Below are 17,475 nucleotides of genomic sequence, written 5' to 3'. Positions count from 1 at the left end.
CCAACAAGGAAGGGAGGGGGTCCTACTCCCGGTGCGAGTAGGACTCCTCCTGGCGCACCTCCTCCTGGCCGGCCGCACCTCCCCCCTTGCTCCTTTATATACGGGGGCAGGGGCACCCCCAAACACAACAATTGATTTGATCTTTTAGCCGTGTGCGGTGCCCCCCTCCACCATAGTCCACCTCGATAATACTGTAGCGGTGCTTAAGCGAAGCCCTGCGTCGGTAGAACATCATCATCGTCACCTTGCCGTCATGCTGACGAAACTCTCCCTCAACACTCGGCTAGATCGGAGTTTGAGGGACGTCATCGGGCTGAACGTGTGCTGAACTCGGAGGTGTCGTGCGTTCGGTACTTGATCGGTCGGATCGTGAAGACGTACGACTACATCAACTGTGTTGTGCTAACGCTTCCGCTTTAGGTATACGAGGGTACGTGGACAACACTCTCCCCTCTCGTTGCTATGCATCACCATGATCTTGCGTGTGCGTAGGAAATATTTTGAAATTACCACGTTCCCCAACATTAGCAGGAGCAACCATAGGTGGGGGAGCAGCAACACGATTGTCCAGGACATGAGTAGTGTTAGAGCCAACGTTGGGGGTCAGGAGACTCACCAACCTCCTCCTTCAAATGTTGATGCTCCCGCCCATCCCCTGCATGCAAGAAGGGGCACCCAACTCGACTAAAATGTTGATGGACTCTACGTCAAGCGGTGGTTCATTCAGATCAATCATTATGAACAATCAACCTACAACAAACTGTGTGTTAGCCCACCACAAAAGCATGCATGACCTTTTTGAACAAACTAGTTGTAGAATATAAAGGAGCAACTACAAACACTTGTTTGGCAACTATAAAGTTAAACAGAGGCAATTTCTATCTTCTTTTTTCTCAAAAGTTTCTCGTTTCTTCTTTTTTCTTATATGTTTTATGTTTCTACCAGTATGACACGCATAGATAGCAGCAAAGATTTTGTTCACATGACATGCGCTGATTCATTTGTGCCTTTTTCAGCAGCAGATTACAACTTTTGATGATGGGAAACAACGTGCATATCTGACAGAGAGCCTACCAAGAGCAGGAGGCCTATCATTTGATGTAGTTTATGTCTTTTTTATTTTTTTAGTGAGACCATATGCAATGTAGCAAAGTATCCTAGTGTGGGATTGTTCGAATCTGTTTATCACGTGTCCTTTTGTTTTGTGCGTTTGTCGTTTGTGTCTTTTTAGCGAGAACCATACTGATATGGCAAAAGTTACTACTTTCTACCCCCTTGCTTTCTAACATGAAGTTTTATGTTCTTGATAGTACACATTTTAATGCACAGGGAGTTGCATGTGTTTTTAGTACTAGAGTTGCCATGTTCTTACATATGGTAGAGGCAACTGTAGATTTTTTGAACAGCTATGCTTGCACAACTCTTTTTTTACCAGAGTTGCTTCAAAAATGAACATAGTTGCCTCAGTTAACTGTTCGAGTTGTCAGGTTTTGTACCCTGATCAGGGTCGCTCATGAACCCCAAGCACCTTATAATAGGATAGGAAGAAAGCCAAACATGTTTCAATGCATACAATATAGAGAAATTATGTTTTGATGTTGCAATGCACCTGCAAAACTGTGCAATGGTCCTGCATTTTTGTTTCGCACTATAGTTGCCCTATTTTTGTACTGGTGATGCTTTTTTGTATCATAACAGTTGCTCAAGATGCATGCCATACATAGGGTTGGCTCAAAGCAGTCTACAAGTTGCTTTTTCACGAGATCAAAAGAACGAACTAAAAACTGGACTAGTTGATGTTCAAGCAGGGAAGGGCTGGGGTGGTTGAGTACGGAAAGAGAGAGAAGTCGGGTGGAGGTGCTGCTTACCTTTTTGGGGGGAGGTAGGTCTCTTTTTTGTCTCCAGATCTGATTTTTGGAGCAAGGAGGAGGAAGGAGGCGTTCCTGCATCGGCTTTGTTCTTCAAGACGCCATTGATGGGGCAGATCTTGTTTAGAGGAAGAAATGAGGAGCAAGGAGGAAGAAGGGGCCCCTTGCGTGGGCTTGTCCTTCAAGGAAAAGGGAGGAGGGGGTCGTGTGAGGAGTCTGCAAGGGAGCGTGGGCGGGGGTGCAGGGAGGGGGTGGGGACCGAAGCTTGGGGGCGACGAAGCGGGGACCGGGGGGATCAGGTGTGATCGGGGCGCACACGCGATCCACTCGTGATTCACGCGGGCTTGGATTGGTCGGTTTCGCGCGCGGGGGATTCTTTCCTTTTTGGGCTGTCTGGTCACGCGCACGGGTGGCTCCTTCCTTTTCTGGGAGAGCGCTCGGTACTGCGATCGGGCGCCCGTGCGCCAGCGAGCCACGTCCAAATTTGTACCGTTGGTTGGAATCGAACCCACGACATCTCGCTGGATAGCCTCGACATCAGCCACTGCAACTAGCGACTGGGATTAGTAGTATTAAAGTACAGCCCAAGTTTAAAGTATTATGGTCAGCGGCAGATCCGTATTTTCAATCTTCATTCAAAATATTGTTTTCTTGAAGAAATTTCAAAACTCAAACAAACTCTTAAAGAGTGTTTTTTTTAAACATGAACAATTATCGAAAACATGAAAAGAAAAATATATAGGATGAACGATTTTCAAATATACATTGAACATTTTTTAGGTCTACGATGAACAATTTTTAACTACAGGGTGAACATTTTTGTGATATACATTGTAATAATTTAAAACATATTAAACATTTTGATGATATATGATGAATAAATTTTAAATATTGAACATTTTTGTAATATAATCTGAACAATTTTTAACTACACATTGAACAATTTTGTGATATGCGCTGAAAAAACATTTAAATACCTGTTGAACATTCTATGATATACACTGAACAATTTAAAATTATGAACAAAATTTGAAAAGGTGAATAAATTTGAAAACTCTGAACACTTTTTGAAACCACGAACAAAAATTGTGATTTCAAAACTTTTTCTTTAAAACAGAGTATAAACATAAAAAACGAAAATTGATAAATGAAGGAAAAGGAAAAAGGAAAATAGAAACAGAAACAGTAAAAAACAGACACAAAAAAGAAAAAAGAAAAAAGAAAAAAAGAAACAAGGAAAACCCGGCAAAAGAAAAAAAAAAACCCGGTTCAGGGAACCTACTAGAAGGTTCCCAAAACCGGGTACTGGTTCAAAGTGGGCCGGCCCGTGTTGCCTCGTTCGCTCGCTTCGCTTCAGCGAAGCAGCGACGATCGGACGCACACGGGCGTCATATAGGATCTACCGGTTCCACGTCCGCACCCTACGACATCGATTGATTCTGCTTCCTGTCGTTTGTGTTTGTGGCTTCCCCACCCCGCACGACCGTGCACATCACACTCCTTCGCCCTTCCCCAGATCCCGTTTTCTGTTCCACTTCCTCGGAGCCACGCACCATTGCGCCCACACATACACACACCTGCCGCCCATGCAGGCGCATGCCAGAGCCATAGATCCTACACTATCAAGGAGCGCAGCCTACGCCGTACCAAGCCTTACCTTTTTTTGCGAGAAAACGTTTGATCTATTTATCAGTCGTCAAGGTAATACAAAGAACATTAGAAGTAAATACTACATCCAGGTCCGTAGACCACCTAACGACGACTACAAGCACTGAAGCGAGCCGAAGACGCACCGCCGTCATTGCCCCTCCCTCGTCGAATTCGGGCAAACATTGTTGCAGTAGACAATCGGGAAGTCGTCGTGCTAAGGCCCCATAGGACCAACACACCAGAACAGCACTCGCCGCCGATGAAGAGAACCGTGAATCGGAAGGATCCAACCTGCAGAGACACAAACATAGACGAACGAAGACCGGATCCAGTCAGATCCACCGAAGACAAACACCGACCGGATCCAACAAGATTCGTCGGCGACAAACCTCCACGCGCCTTCCGACAATGCTTGAAACATCACCGGGATGGGGGCTAGACGGGAAGGACCTTATTCCATTTTCAAGAAGCCGCCGCCGCCGCCTCATTTTCTTGAGTATTGACACAAACCCTAACAAAACTCAGAAAAGCATCTAAAGACGGAGCCCTCCCGCCAGCCAGGGCCAAAATCCACCACGTCTTCATTGTCCAAGGACCATAGAAGACAAGGCGGACCGGCGTTGGCGCCGGCGAGAGGCGGGGAACCCTAGATGAGTTCGCACCTACCAAGACGGCCACGGCATCGCTGTAGCTGGCGACCAGCACAGAAATATTTGAACCGATGAATGCTCCTAGCGCAGTAATTTTTCTGAAGTGTTGTGCAATAATTATTCGTTCTCAAATCTTCCCATTGCCATTATGATTGAAACGTGCAGGCTGTAGCACAGTTGCAGTAGATTAAACATGTAAACCATACTCATGGTTTAGCAGCATTGGCTAGGGTTTAACTCCTAAACAGGATATAGCTTATTCGGTCAGCCAAGTTTGTATTCTTTGCTTCATCATTTCTGGCAAGCATTTTGACTGCTACTTTTTGTGTTTGTACATCGTCTTTTAGTATGTCCATTAACACATGCTACAAGTCATGAAACACATTTTTCATTTAGTACGTACATTGTTGCTTGGAAATTACTCTTTCCGTTCCTAAATATAAATCTTTTTCGACATTTTAAATGGACTATAATATACGGATGTATACAGATATATTTTAGATTGTAGATTCACTCATTTTGCTCCGTATGTGGTCACTTATTGGAATCTCTAAAAAGACTTATATTTGAAAACGGAGGGAGTATATGCCATGTTAAAGCGGTGCATTAGGGTGGCTTTGAAACGACCACACCTTTCACCAAACTTCACGCCGTCTGGAACAACAACCACAGCAAATTCTGAGTGGACAATAGCTGGGTGATCACGATGTGCTACAAAATCCGCGCCATACCGCAAACCTGACCGCACCACACACTTCTTCGACCTAAGAAGCGAGTATGCCTTGTACACTGGGAGTAATATGTGTGTCAGGGTAATAGATCGTCGCCATTAGTTTCCATATACAGAATAACAGAAACTACCATGTAGATATACTGGACAACCTGAGACAAGCGCATCCTGTTGCCATCCCCTTCGCCTTGAAATTACGAGGTAACCAAGCATCAGATGTTGGAATGAGAAACTCCAGGGATATCCAATTTATGGGCAACGTTTGATTATTACCATGACATCAGACAGAATGTAGTTGTGTTTCTCCTTAATGCAGGATGTGTTTCAGTTGAACTGCCTGCGAGATCGTAGACGTAGCAACCTGTCGTCAGCAAGAAAAACAAGTCAGTGCATTTAGTATCCCACAGATAGAAGATAAAAGCATCATCAACAACAATATAGACTGAACCCCGCTTACACAATCAATACAGATATGCACCTACTCCCTTCGTTCCGAATTACTCGTCACAGAAATGGATGTATCTAGAATTAAAATACACCTAGATACATCCATACCTGCGACAAGTAATTCGAAACGGAGGGAGTAGTAAATATAGAGGATATGAGAGAAGTTTCACATTAGACATGCACCTAGGGGCTAGGGGTAATAAAAGCATTGTCTTGCCTATAGTTTAGACCAGGCAATGACATAGCTGACATAATACATCATTCAAACTTGGGGCCAACAAGATGACCCAACAAATAGGCGAGAGTTTGGGTTCACAAATGTTCCTTCGTTTCTTATTCGTACATTTAGCATAGACTGATTACTGAAACACTTGTAGCCGTTTGCAGTTTACTCATAATCGTGAACCCACGAGAAGAAAAAAGGCTCTGCTCGCACGTAGGTTACTGAACATTTCACTTCACCACGAAAACAAGACGTTCTCTGTAACAAGCCTGCAGACCAAATGAAAGACCATGTCAGTTTAACAGGATGGTTTACCAACCAAAGAAAATGCAGAACATAGCAAGGTTAATTACACAAATCGTACTTGTGATCTTCTGTATATGGCATCTGTTGTATGCGCAATGAACATGGATAGTCTTTGTTAATAGCTGCGCCCCATTCATTGCTTCCTCAAAACTTTCATACTCAACAGAAAAAATAGAGGGCGTGGACAGAAATTAGAGAGCTTCTCGATAAATAAATAAAAACCATATTTAGCATAATCTCTTGTTTCTTTGGTAAGCCCTAACCAATAATCTTGACCATGTGTGCGTCTGCAGTCAGTCCTTCTGATAAAATCACAACTGAAAGTAACATAGCAGCCTACCTCCTAGCTCCTAGAACTAGTAACTGACATGGAAAACTGTAGGAGAGGTCCCGACGGTAGGATTTTGTTAATATGTTTTATACACAGGATATTTACTTGCCAGGGTTCTTGTGGCCAGGCTTACAGGTTGCCCCCGACAAACAACCATACTGGTAAAAAAATATACATATTTGAATACACTTTAAGCATCGATTTAGAAAACAATGTATCAAATAACAAAAAGCTTCACATTCCATTTGAAATATTTTGGGCGGTAAATGGCAAGTATTTTCAGTTACCGCCAGTAACCGATACTCAACTTTTTTCTCTCAAGTTCAGCCGACATACACAAGATATTAAGTATTATCTACAAGTAGAACTGTATCTACTCCCTCCAGGAAAAGAAAAGGAGAATTCCAGACTTTGTACTCAATCTGAACTCTTAATACTTAGATGCCAGGTTCCCTTGATCCTAGATAATCTCCAGACAACTAGTCAGACAACAATGCTGCCGTCTAGACAAACTGTTCCATCGTTTTTCAGTTATTGTCCAGTTTTAAATGCAGTTGTTTACTTTTCTTCCTGTCCACCTTACTGATATTTTTGACAGAAAAGACTACAAGAGGTTGACTAGGATCGCCTGCCCTTTCTGCAACGGAACAGTGATGTTCAGATTAAAGCTGGAGCTTCGAATTGGGTACGCTTACTAGGTGCTGTGACCTTCTGCCCTCTGATTCAGACTGCAGGATAAATGACTCAAAAGGACAACATCAGAATAATGTCATGGAAAGCAACATCAGTGGCAACAAAAATCAAAGTCTAAAGCACAAGACGTTGAATGTTTCTTTTTCCCTTTTTCCGTAAGCTGAGATATTATTTTCTAGATAATATTTCTGCAACGGTGGCTACATTAGAAATTTGGTAAGCTTCAAAGGTTCCTCATACATGAGGCTACACAGGTTTTCCACAGAATGCAATTAAATGATCGATTCGGACAGCAAGATTAGTGGACTTGAAGGACAACATCAGAGTCATGACATGGAGAGCAATTTCAGTGGCAACAAGAATCAAAGTCTAAAGCACAAGACATTGAATGTTTCTTTCCTCTAACTGGGATATTATTTTTAAGATGACGTTTCTGCAAGGATGGCTACACTAGAAACTGGAGAAATCTGGTAGGTTTGAAAGGTTCCTCATACATGAGGATACACAGGTTTTCCACAGAATGCAATTAAATGATCAATTCAGACAGCAAGATTAGTGGACTTGAAGGACAACATCAGAGTCATGACATGGAGAGCAATTTCAGTGGCAACAAGAATCAAAGTCTAAAGCACAAGACATTGAATGTTTCTTTCCTCTAACTGGGATATTATTTTTAAGATGACGCTTCTGCAAGGACGGCTACACTAGAAACCGGAGAAATTTTGGTAGGTTTGAAAGGTTCCTCATACATGAGGCTACACAGGTTTTCCACAGAATGCAATTAAATGATCGATTCGGACAGCAAGATTAGTGGACTCGAAGGACAACATCAGAGTCATGACATGGAGAGCAATTTCAGTGGCAACAAGAATCAAAGTCTAAAGCACAAGACATTGAATGTTTCTTTTCCCTTTTTAATAAACTGGTATATTATTTTTAAGATGACGTTTCTGCAAGGACGGCTACACTAGAAACTAGAGAAATTTTGGTAGGCTTCAAAGGTTCCTCATACATGCTACACAGGTTTCGGACACTAAGCAATTAAGAATACTACAGCTCAATCATAGGAAACCATTAATATCGCTTAGGTGGGTGAGAAATAATACTAGACCACATGTCTGGCCATCTTTTATATTCAAGTAATATCCATTGTCTATCTCTTATCCCAGTTAGAGGAAAGACCTTTGATCTTATTTGAATGCTATTGTCTAACTTAAATGCAGTTGTTTACTTTTAGTCCCGTCTTCACCAATTTTACCATCATTTTCAGTTATTGTCTAACTTTAAATGCAGTTGTTTACTTTTAGTCCAGTCCACCTCACCGATTTTACCTGACAAAAGACTACCAAGAGGTCGATTGGGATCCTCTACCCTTGCTGCAACGGAACCGTGATGTTTAAATTAAGCCGAATCTTCAAACTGGGTACACCTACTAGGTAGTGTGGCCTTCTTCCCTCCGAGCAGAGAGAAAAGTTGAGTGTTTCTTTCTGCACTGCACAGACATATTCATCCACACACCTTCTCTTGCCATCGTGTCCATGGTCAGGCCAAACATGAAACCTATTGTCCAGTTCTTTCTAAAGCTCCTCCTCATTGTCCTTAGTGCACCACAGTTTATTGCCGGCGATGACAACCAGCGGTTTGTCTACTCCGGCTTCGCTGACACTAGCCTCGCCCTTGACGGCATAGCCTCAGTCACGCCAAGCGGACTGCTCGAGCTGACCAACGGCACGGCGATGAGCATGGGCCACGCCTTCTACCCACCTCCGCTGCGCCTCCGCGACTCGCCCAACGGCATGGTGCAGTCCTTCTCCACATCCTTCGTGTTCGGCATCATCTCCATCTACGACTTGAGCAGCCATGGCCTAACTATGTTGGTCGCACCGAGCAAGGATTTCTCCAAGGCCACACCAGTACAGTACCTGGGCCTTGTGAATGGCTCGAACAACGGCAACACAACAAATCATATCTTCGCCGTCGAGCTCGACACATGGCAGAACACCGAGTTCGGGGACATCAACAACAACCACATCGGCATCGATATCAATGGCCTCAGCTCCGTGCAGTCCCATCCAGCCGGTTTCTTCCATGACCACAACGGCATGTTCAAGGACTTGACTCTCAGTAGCCAAGAGGCGATGCAGGTGTGGGTGGACTACGACAGAGAGAAGATTCAGATCGATGTTACCATGGCTCCTCTCGACATGGCCACCAAGCCCAAGAGACCAACAGTGTCCACCAGGTACAACCTCTCAACTGTGCTCAAAGATGTGGCGTACATCGGCTTCTCATCTTCAACGGGCAAGATAAAAACACGGCACTACGTGCTCGGATGGAGCTTCGCCATGAACGGTCCTGCTCCAGTCATCAATGTCACCATGCTTCCAAAGCTTCCTCGGCATCATCCCAAGGGTAATCGATCCTGGGTGTTAGAAATAGTTCTGCCAGTAGCAACAGCAGCAGTCCTCCTGTCTTTGGGCACCATTGCTTTTCTCTTTGTCCAGAGGCATTTAAGGTATGCACAGCTACGAGACAGCTGGGAGATGGAGTTTGGTCCACACAGGTTCTCGTACAAAGATTTGTATCATGCAACGGGGGGATTTGAGGACAGAAACCTTCTAGGAGTTGGAGGATTCGGGAGAGTGTACAAAGGGGTGCTTCCGAGATCAAGATTGAAGATAGCCGTGAAGAGGGTGTCACATGATTCAAAACAAGGCATGAAGGAGTTCATCGCAGAAATTGTCAGCATAGGCCGCCTTCAGAACCGTAATCTTGTGCCGTTGCTTGGCTATTGTCCGCGTAAAGGTGAACTCCTCTTGGTATATGAGTACATGCCCAATGGAAGCCTCGATAAGTACCTGCATGGCAAAGGGGATAACACAGTGTTGAGTTGGGCTCAAAGGTTTCATATAGTCAAAGGAATTGCATCTGGTTTGCTTTATCTTCATGAGGAGTGGGAAAAAGTGGTTGTTCATCGAGACATCAAGGCAAGCAATGTGCTCCTTGACGACAAGATGAATGGGCGATTGGGTGATTTCGGCCTTGCAAGGCTATATGATCATGGCATCGACCCACAGACTACACATGTGGTTGGCACCATAGGCTACCTAGCTCCAGAGCTAGCACACAGCGGAAATGCCACTCCTCCTACAGATGTCTTTGCTTTCGGCATGTTCATCCTTGAGGTCACCTGTGGACAAAGGCCTGTCAATTACCAAAACGCACAAGGCAACCAGCTCATGTTGGTTGATTGGGTGATTGACAATGTGCAGAAAGGATCATTCGATGATACAGTGGATGCTAGGCTAAAAGGGAGGTATGATGTTGATGAGGCCTATTTGGCGCTAAAGATAGGGCTACTATGCTCACACCCATTCATCAACGCGAGGCCTAGCATGCGGCAAGTTATGCAATACCTAGATGGGGAAATTGAACCTCCAGAGTTAAGGTCCGAGTCGCTAGCCTTAATGCAAAATGATGGGTTCGAGCCATACACCATTTCCTATCCTTTGTCAACTACAAGCATTGGCACAGTGTCCCACGTCTCAGGAGGAAGATGAGTATATATATTAAGTGTGATGAGTACATATATATACCTTAAGGATGTTTTAGTTTGTCTGTACAAACATCATTGCTCGTTTGGTTCTATCTGCATCTAGATATGTTGTGTATTTGTTACCGCTGATTATTTTACTGGAGCATCTTGTTGTATGAGATCCACCTCTTGAATAATCGATATCACTAGTGCCAAAAGTCACTAAATTTACCTATATAAGGTCTTCTGCCAATAAATGCTCACAGCATTCAAATGGAGTATGCTTCTTTTGGTATAACAATTCATATGTGCCATCCGGGAGAATCTTAAAGCCAGATGGATAAAAATATGACAAGACAAACCAAGCTAGATACAACTTGTTCATTCCCCCATAAATCCACATATATTCTATCTTTCAAGAATGTTTAGCGCTTTGGACAGGCAATTTTGGTGGGCAATGTATGAAACACCAAGGGTTTATGTTACCAATGTATGCATACTTATGATTATTTGCAATTTGGTCATAAATAAAGTAGTACAAGAATATCTCATTGTTCTTTAAAAAAAGTACTCTCTCTGATCCAAAATAAGTGGATCGGAGGTAGTATATCAATTCACTACATATATGTAAGAAAAATTTATGTTAATCAAATTACAACACCAGCTATTTAGAACGTAAAAGTTTTACTGAAAACAATTCAGGTCTTGCAAGCATTGGGAAGAAAAACATCACCTAATTGGGTTCTAAGTTGTTCAAGTAATGCATGTATGGTAAGCATGTTTGAAATACTAGACGTGTAATACCGCTCCGCTAGTTGACATTTATTGACTTGAGGGATTAAAATTAAAAAGTATCACTTGATGACCGATTCAGACTGCAAGATATAGACTCAAAGGTCAGCATCAGAGTTGATGTCACGAAAAGCAACTTCTATGGCAACAAGAACCAAAGTCTAAAGCACAAGACGTTGAATGTTTCTTTTTCCCTTTTCTCGTAAGCTGCAATGTTATTTTGAAGATAATGTTTCTCCAAGGGTGACCCCCTGTAAACCAGAGAAACCGGTAGGCTTCAAAGGTTCCTCATGCATGAAGCTACAAAGGTTGTCCACAGAATACAATCAAGACTACTAAAATTCAATCATAATAAAATATTAGTATCTCTTAGGTGGGTAAAAAATACCACTAGACCACATGTCTATCCAAGTTCCCCCCATCCCAGGCAACATCCGCAAGTGACAGTCAGACAACAAAACTTTGGACAAACAGTCCATATTATAGGTACGCAACAAAGCTGTACGCGTTGCAAGAAGCTTCATTTTCAGTTATTTCCCGTCTTTAAATGCATCTTTTCAACTTTCCTCCGTATTTAAATGCAATAGCATTCAGGTAGCTGATATTTATTGATTTGAGGAATTAAAATTGAAAAATATCACTTGATGACCGATTCAGACTACAATATAAATAGACTCAAACTTCAACATCGGAGCCCTGTCATGGAAAGCAACTTCATTGGCAACAAGACTCAAAGTCTAAAGCACAAGGCGTTGAATGTTCCATTTTCCTTTCTTTGTAAAATGAGATATTTCTTTTTAAGGTGTCGTTTCTGCAAGGGTGGCCTATAAGGCTATAAACTAGAGAAATTGGTAGGCTTCAAAGGTTCTAGATACATGAGGCTACAAAGCTTTTCCACAGAATGAAATTAAGATTACTACGATTCAATCAAAGAAAATATCAGTATCTCTTAGGTGGGTAAAAAAATACTACTAGACCATTTTCCCGGGTACTCCGATTCAAATACCCATGGATTTTTTGTTTCTTTACTGGCTTCATATAATTCTGAAAACACAAGTTTTCTTGAAGCCTCTTGCTCATATCACTCATCGAAGGGTATTATTCTATAATGTTTCTTTAGCAGATCCCCCGCTAATAATCTGAGTGAGCTTTCAAATATTTGTGTCTATCCATCATTTTTCAAACAACATCCATCGTCTATCTTTTATTAATAAAACTATATACATGCATGTGGGTTAAATAGATAAATACTCCCTCAAGCCTTATGGCTGATGTAGGTCTCTCCTTTTTTTAACAGGGGCTTCCAACCCAGCGTTAACAAAGGCTAGACAGACACCCGGCACCGATTACAGGCAACGATACTGAACTACGGCTAAGTGTGTTTCCTTTAGATACTTTCCTCAAGAAACAGACCATATTCTCAAGTCCATTCTACTGAATGTACATCTCAGTCAGAGAAAGAATAATGTCTAGAGAAATTGTGCTATGACCATACGATACGCATCAAAACATTGAATGTTGCATGAAGCTTTTTTCAGTTATTGTCCATCTTTAAATGAATCTGTTTACTTATGCCCATTCCACATGACAAAAGAGAGAAGACTATAGAGGTCCATGCATATGCTCTGCCTTGCTGCAACGGAACACGCAGATTAGACCTTTTCTGCAAGTAGGACTTTTTTGTTTAAGTACGATAACAGCTTCTGGCCTTGCTACATTCAAGTTCCCCCCATCCTACGCAACATCCGCAAGTGACAGTCAGACAGCAACACTTTGGACAAACAATGCATATCATAGGTACTCAACAAAGCTTTACACATTGTACGAAGCTTCATTTTCAGTTATTTTTCCATCTTTAAATGCATTTTTTCAATACCATTCAGGTTGTTGATATTTATTGACTTGAGGGATTAAATTTGAAAAGTATCACTTGATGACCGATTCAGAATGCAAGATAAATAGACTCAAACTTCAACATCAGAGTCATGTCATGGAAAGCAACTTCATTGGCAACAAGAATCAAAGTCTAAAGCACAACACGTTGAATGTTTCTTTTCCCTTCTTTTTTTTGTTTTGTAAACTGAGATATTTCTTTTGAACATGATGTTTCTGCAAGGGTGGCCTGTAAGGCTGGAAACCAGAGAAACTGGTAGGCTTCAAAGGTTCCCTATACATGAGGCTATAAAGGTTTTCTACAGAATGCAATTAAGATTACTACAATTCGATCATAGGAAAATATAAGTATCTCTTAGGTGGTACAAATACTACTATAGCATCTCCCAAGCTACGCCAGGAAATTAATCTGAACCACTCGAAACTTTCTTTACGACATGCTATTTTAACTTTATGCCAGGAAATTAATCTGAATTACTCGACATGGACATGCTATAGTAACTAAATGGGACTAAGAATATTTGTTAGGGTGCTCCTTATAATCAATTTGAAGATGTTATCGACAAACCTGAAGAAATATCACTGTCCCCATCAACTATTAAAATTGTAGACAATGATAGATGTTGAAAAACCAGAGTAGACTTGGTATGGATGCTGCAAGGTAATTACAATATAAAGTTATAAACCACTGCACCACAAAGTGCAGCCTGAAACAATATATTGTTGATTGCCCACAAAACACTTACCTCTCACATGCCGCTTATTCAGTTGCAGCTTGCAAGTCCTACAATGAAGCATACATCCTTCCTTCAACAATTTGTCTTCCTATTTGGTCTTATCGTCACAACCTTGGTCTCTGGTGATGATCAATTTCTCTTCTCCGGCTTCAGCCAACCCAGCCTAACCCTGGACGGATGTGCCATGGTCACAGATGGTGGCCTTCTTGATCTGTCCAATGGCACGACTGTTCTCAAGGGCCATGCCTTCTATCCCACTCCTCTGCACTTCCGCAAGTCACCCGGTGGTAAAGTTCAATCATTCGCAGTCCATGTAGTCTTCAGCATCTTCATCTCTTACGCAGACTTGAGCGCTGATGGCATGGCTTTCTTCATTGCACCCACAAAGAATTTCTCTGATGCACGGGCAGCAAAGTACTTTGCCCTCCTCAACGAGAAGAACAATGGCGACACAAGCAATCACATCTTCATGATCGAACTTGACACCTACAGAAATTCTGAGCTCCAAGACATTGATGAAAATCACATTGGTATCAATATCAACAGTGCAGTCTCCATGCAATCCAGTGCATCTGGCTTCTACGAAGACAAGGGTGGTGCCTTCAAGAACATGACGCTGAATGGCAACCAGGCTATGCAGCTCTGGGTAGACTACAATGAGGGTGATACGCAGATCAATGTGACCTTGGCTCCGATCAACGTGGGAAAACCATCAAGGCCACTGCTCTCTGCAACCTATGATCTCACAACTGTACTCTCGGACTCAGCTCAGTACATTGGATTCTCATCCATGGCTACTCCCATCAACACCCGTCAGTACGTGATGGGTTGGAGCTTTGGCATGAATAAACCAGCTCTATCCATTGACATCTCCAAGCTTCTGAAGTTGCCTCGTGTTGGTCCCAAGGCCCAATCCAAGCTCTTGGTGATCGTCCTACCAATAGCCACTGCAACATTGATCCTCTCTATGGGCACTCTTGTCACTCTAGTTGTGCGAAGGCGACTGAAGTATGCTGAGGTGCGTGAGGATTGGGAGGGAGAATTCGGTCCGCATCGGTTCTCCGACAAGGATCTGTTCCATGCTACGAGAGGGTTCAAGAACAAACACCTACTTGGAGAAGGAGGTTTTGGGAAAGTATATAAAGGAGTGCTTCCATCGTGTAATGTGGAGATTGCTGTGAAGAGGATGTCTCATGAGTCAAGACAGGGCATGAAAGAATTTGTCACCGAGGTTGTTAGCATTGGTCGACTCCGACATCGCAACGTTGTGCAATTACTTGGCTATTGTCGGAGAAAAGGTGAACTGTTTTTGGTTTATACTTACATGCCAAATGGTAGCCTTGATAAATATCTACATTGTGAAGAGCAGAATGCCATTTTGAATTGGGTTCAAAGGTTTCGAGTTATCAAAGGCATTGCTACCGGCTTACTCTATCTCCATGAGAAGTGGGAGAAAATTGTAATCCATAGAGACATCAAAGCAAGCAATATACTGCTGGATGGTGAAATGAATGCGCGACTTGGTGACTTTGGCCTTGCAAGGTTATATGATCATGGCACTGACCCACAGACCACACATATGGTTGGTACCAAGGGATACCTAGCCCCCGAGCTACTGCGGACAGGGAAGGCATCCCCTCATACAGATGTTTTTGCCTTCGGCATGTTCCTTCTCGAGGTTGCTTGCGGTCAAAAACCTGTCAAGAGAAATGCAGAGGGAAATGAAGTTTTCTTGGTAGAATGGGTACTCGAGCATTGGAACAATGGGTTGCTTATTGAGACAGTGGATGCTATCCTCCAGGGTGATTACAACATTGATGAGGCATACCTCGTGTTAAAGCTGGGACTTTTGTGCTTGCACCCATTTCCTAGTTCGAGGCCCAGGATGCGGCAAGTTATGCAATACCTCGACGGTGAGATGCCACTGCCCGAGCTGAGGAAGACGGAGCTGAGCGTGAACATGGCGGCCTTGGTGAAAAGCAATGGACCGAACTCGGTCACCTTGTCATACCCGCAGATCACATCGAGCTTCTGCACGATATCTGGCCTCTCAGGAGGAAGATGATATCCACGGTGCTTCGCCGCTGACTAGTTATGCTGTTTAGTGGAGTAGTATAAGCACATGTATCAGTGCAGTAGTATGTCCTAGAAATAAACGTACGCAGAGTATCAGTTACATGTCTAAAGTCTGTACTACAACATTTTCATTCAGATGCTCATAAGGTTGTATCTTGTATGTAACTATGTATTCGATGGTTTTATGTAGTACTTAAGTATTTTGAACCCTTCTGTGCAGCATGTTTCGGGGAATCCGGAACATCTGCCTTCGTTTCATGTGTGTGAGTTTTGTACAGATTTGTGGCAGCTTTGCTGTTCAAATTGTACTGCAGGGATTTCAGATATGCATGTGCACTCACAGTTTCAGAGATGTTTGTGTGCAAACTGAATCGATTTCTGGTGCTACTCCTAGCGCGCGCTAATCAGATTCGAGCTTCAGGGATTGCGATTACCTCGTAATTTCAGAGTCGACCCCGTCGCAGTCAGGCCGCTGGTCTCGTCGGCATCGGGCTGCCGCCCGTCGGATTCAGGTCGCCGCCCGCTTGAACCAGGAAGCCTCCTGCTGCAGCTGGGCCTCCGCTCTTCGAAATCGGCCCGCAGTGGACGCTGTCGAGGAGCTGCCGGAGCAATCGACCGCGACCTCACCTCGCCCGCCGCCGAGCTCCGCCGCAGGGGAGCTACATCCTTTCAGTGAAACCAGAGGAAGCAGATGGCGGCCAGCGAAAGCGTACCCACTCCTTTTACGCTTTGTAGTAGCGAAAACGTTTGCCTCACTAACACATTTACTCCCTTCATTCCAATGAATAAATCAAACTTGGACCATAAATTAGATTAACAGTATATATTTTGTGATGTCAAAAAGAATATTTTGTCACTTCAAAATTATACCACTGCAAACTTCTTTTCAATATGAATTCAATGGTATAACTTTTATCACATATATAATCCACATTTGGTTGGTCTGATTTATGATCAAAATTGAATTTTAGAGTGTGTGGGTGCCTTATTCATTGGAATGGAAGGAGTATCAACTTGAAATATCGTATTATTTATTTCCAGAGAAACTCGCATAGTATTATAATATCATATATTACCTGAATTTATTATAATTTTAAAATATATATTTCTTGTACCATTAAAATATAATATATGAATAAATCGCCTCATCACTGCAAGAAACTTAAAAATAAAGTGGTAGTGAAAATACATTTTAGGTAATAAGCACCACAAAAAAAATCAAAAAATATACTTCTTTCTAATAAATAAAATACATTAGTTAAATGCATATGCCACGAGAGTAGTCATGAAACCATAAAGTTCGGACATCTAATTTGTTTCCATAATTATTTGGCTACTTTCAGATAATTGTTTAATATAGTATATGTAAAAGTGAATAGGAAAAAAACACATTGTACTAGGTGAAGGGGTTCATCGGATCCCGCGCGAACAGATCGTGTAGCTTTAAGTTTTACGGCCCTAGTAGTTTATGTTTTGGATGTTTGATGTCATGGCTTCGACAAGGGCAACCACGGCGCCAGATATTAAAGCTTCAAAACCTTCTC

General features: G+C 42.7%; 2 protein-coding genes across 2 annotated transcripts; both read left to right on the top strand.

The window, feature by feature from the left end:
- The first annotated feature begins 7,861 nt into the window (after positions 1-7,861).
- LOC119303722 (L-type lectin-domain containing receptor kinase SIT2-like) lies at positions 7,862-10,666 on the top strand. The gene has a single exon (XM_037580858.1). The coding sequence runs from the start codon at positions 8,437-8,439 to the stop codon at positions 10,456-10,458; it is 2,022 nt and encodes a 673-aa protein (XP_037436755.1). The 5' UTR covers positions 7,862-8,436; the 3' UTR covers positions 10,459-10,666.
- A 3,193-nt stretch (positions 10,667-13,859) lies between these two features.
- Positions 13,860-16,157, top strand: LOC119303721 (L-type lectin-domain containing receptor kinase SIT2-like). The gene has a single exon (XM_037580857.1). It carries the CDS (start codon positions 13,872-13,874, stop codon positions 15,918-15,920), a length of 2,049 nt encoding a protein of 682 aa, XP_037436754.1. The 5' UTR covers positions 13,860-13,871; the 3' UTR covers positions 15,921-16,157.
- The last annotated feature ends 1,318 nt before the right edge of the window (positions 16,158-17,475 follow it).

This window comes from Triticum dicoccoides, chromosome 5A (assembly GCF_002162155.2).
Source record: "Triticum dicoccoides isolate Atlit2015 ecotype Zavitan chromosome 5A, WEW_v2.0, whole genome shotgun sequence".
In the NCBI taxonomy this organism is placed as follows: domain Eukaryota; kingdom Viridiplantae; phylum Streptophyta; class Magnoliopsida; order Poales; family Poaceae; genus Triticum; species Triticum dicoccoides.
The sequence above is the reverse complement of the archived record's forward strand: the minus strand, read 5'-3'. Positions and strand labels throughout refer to the sequence as shown.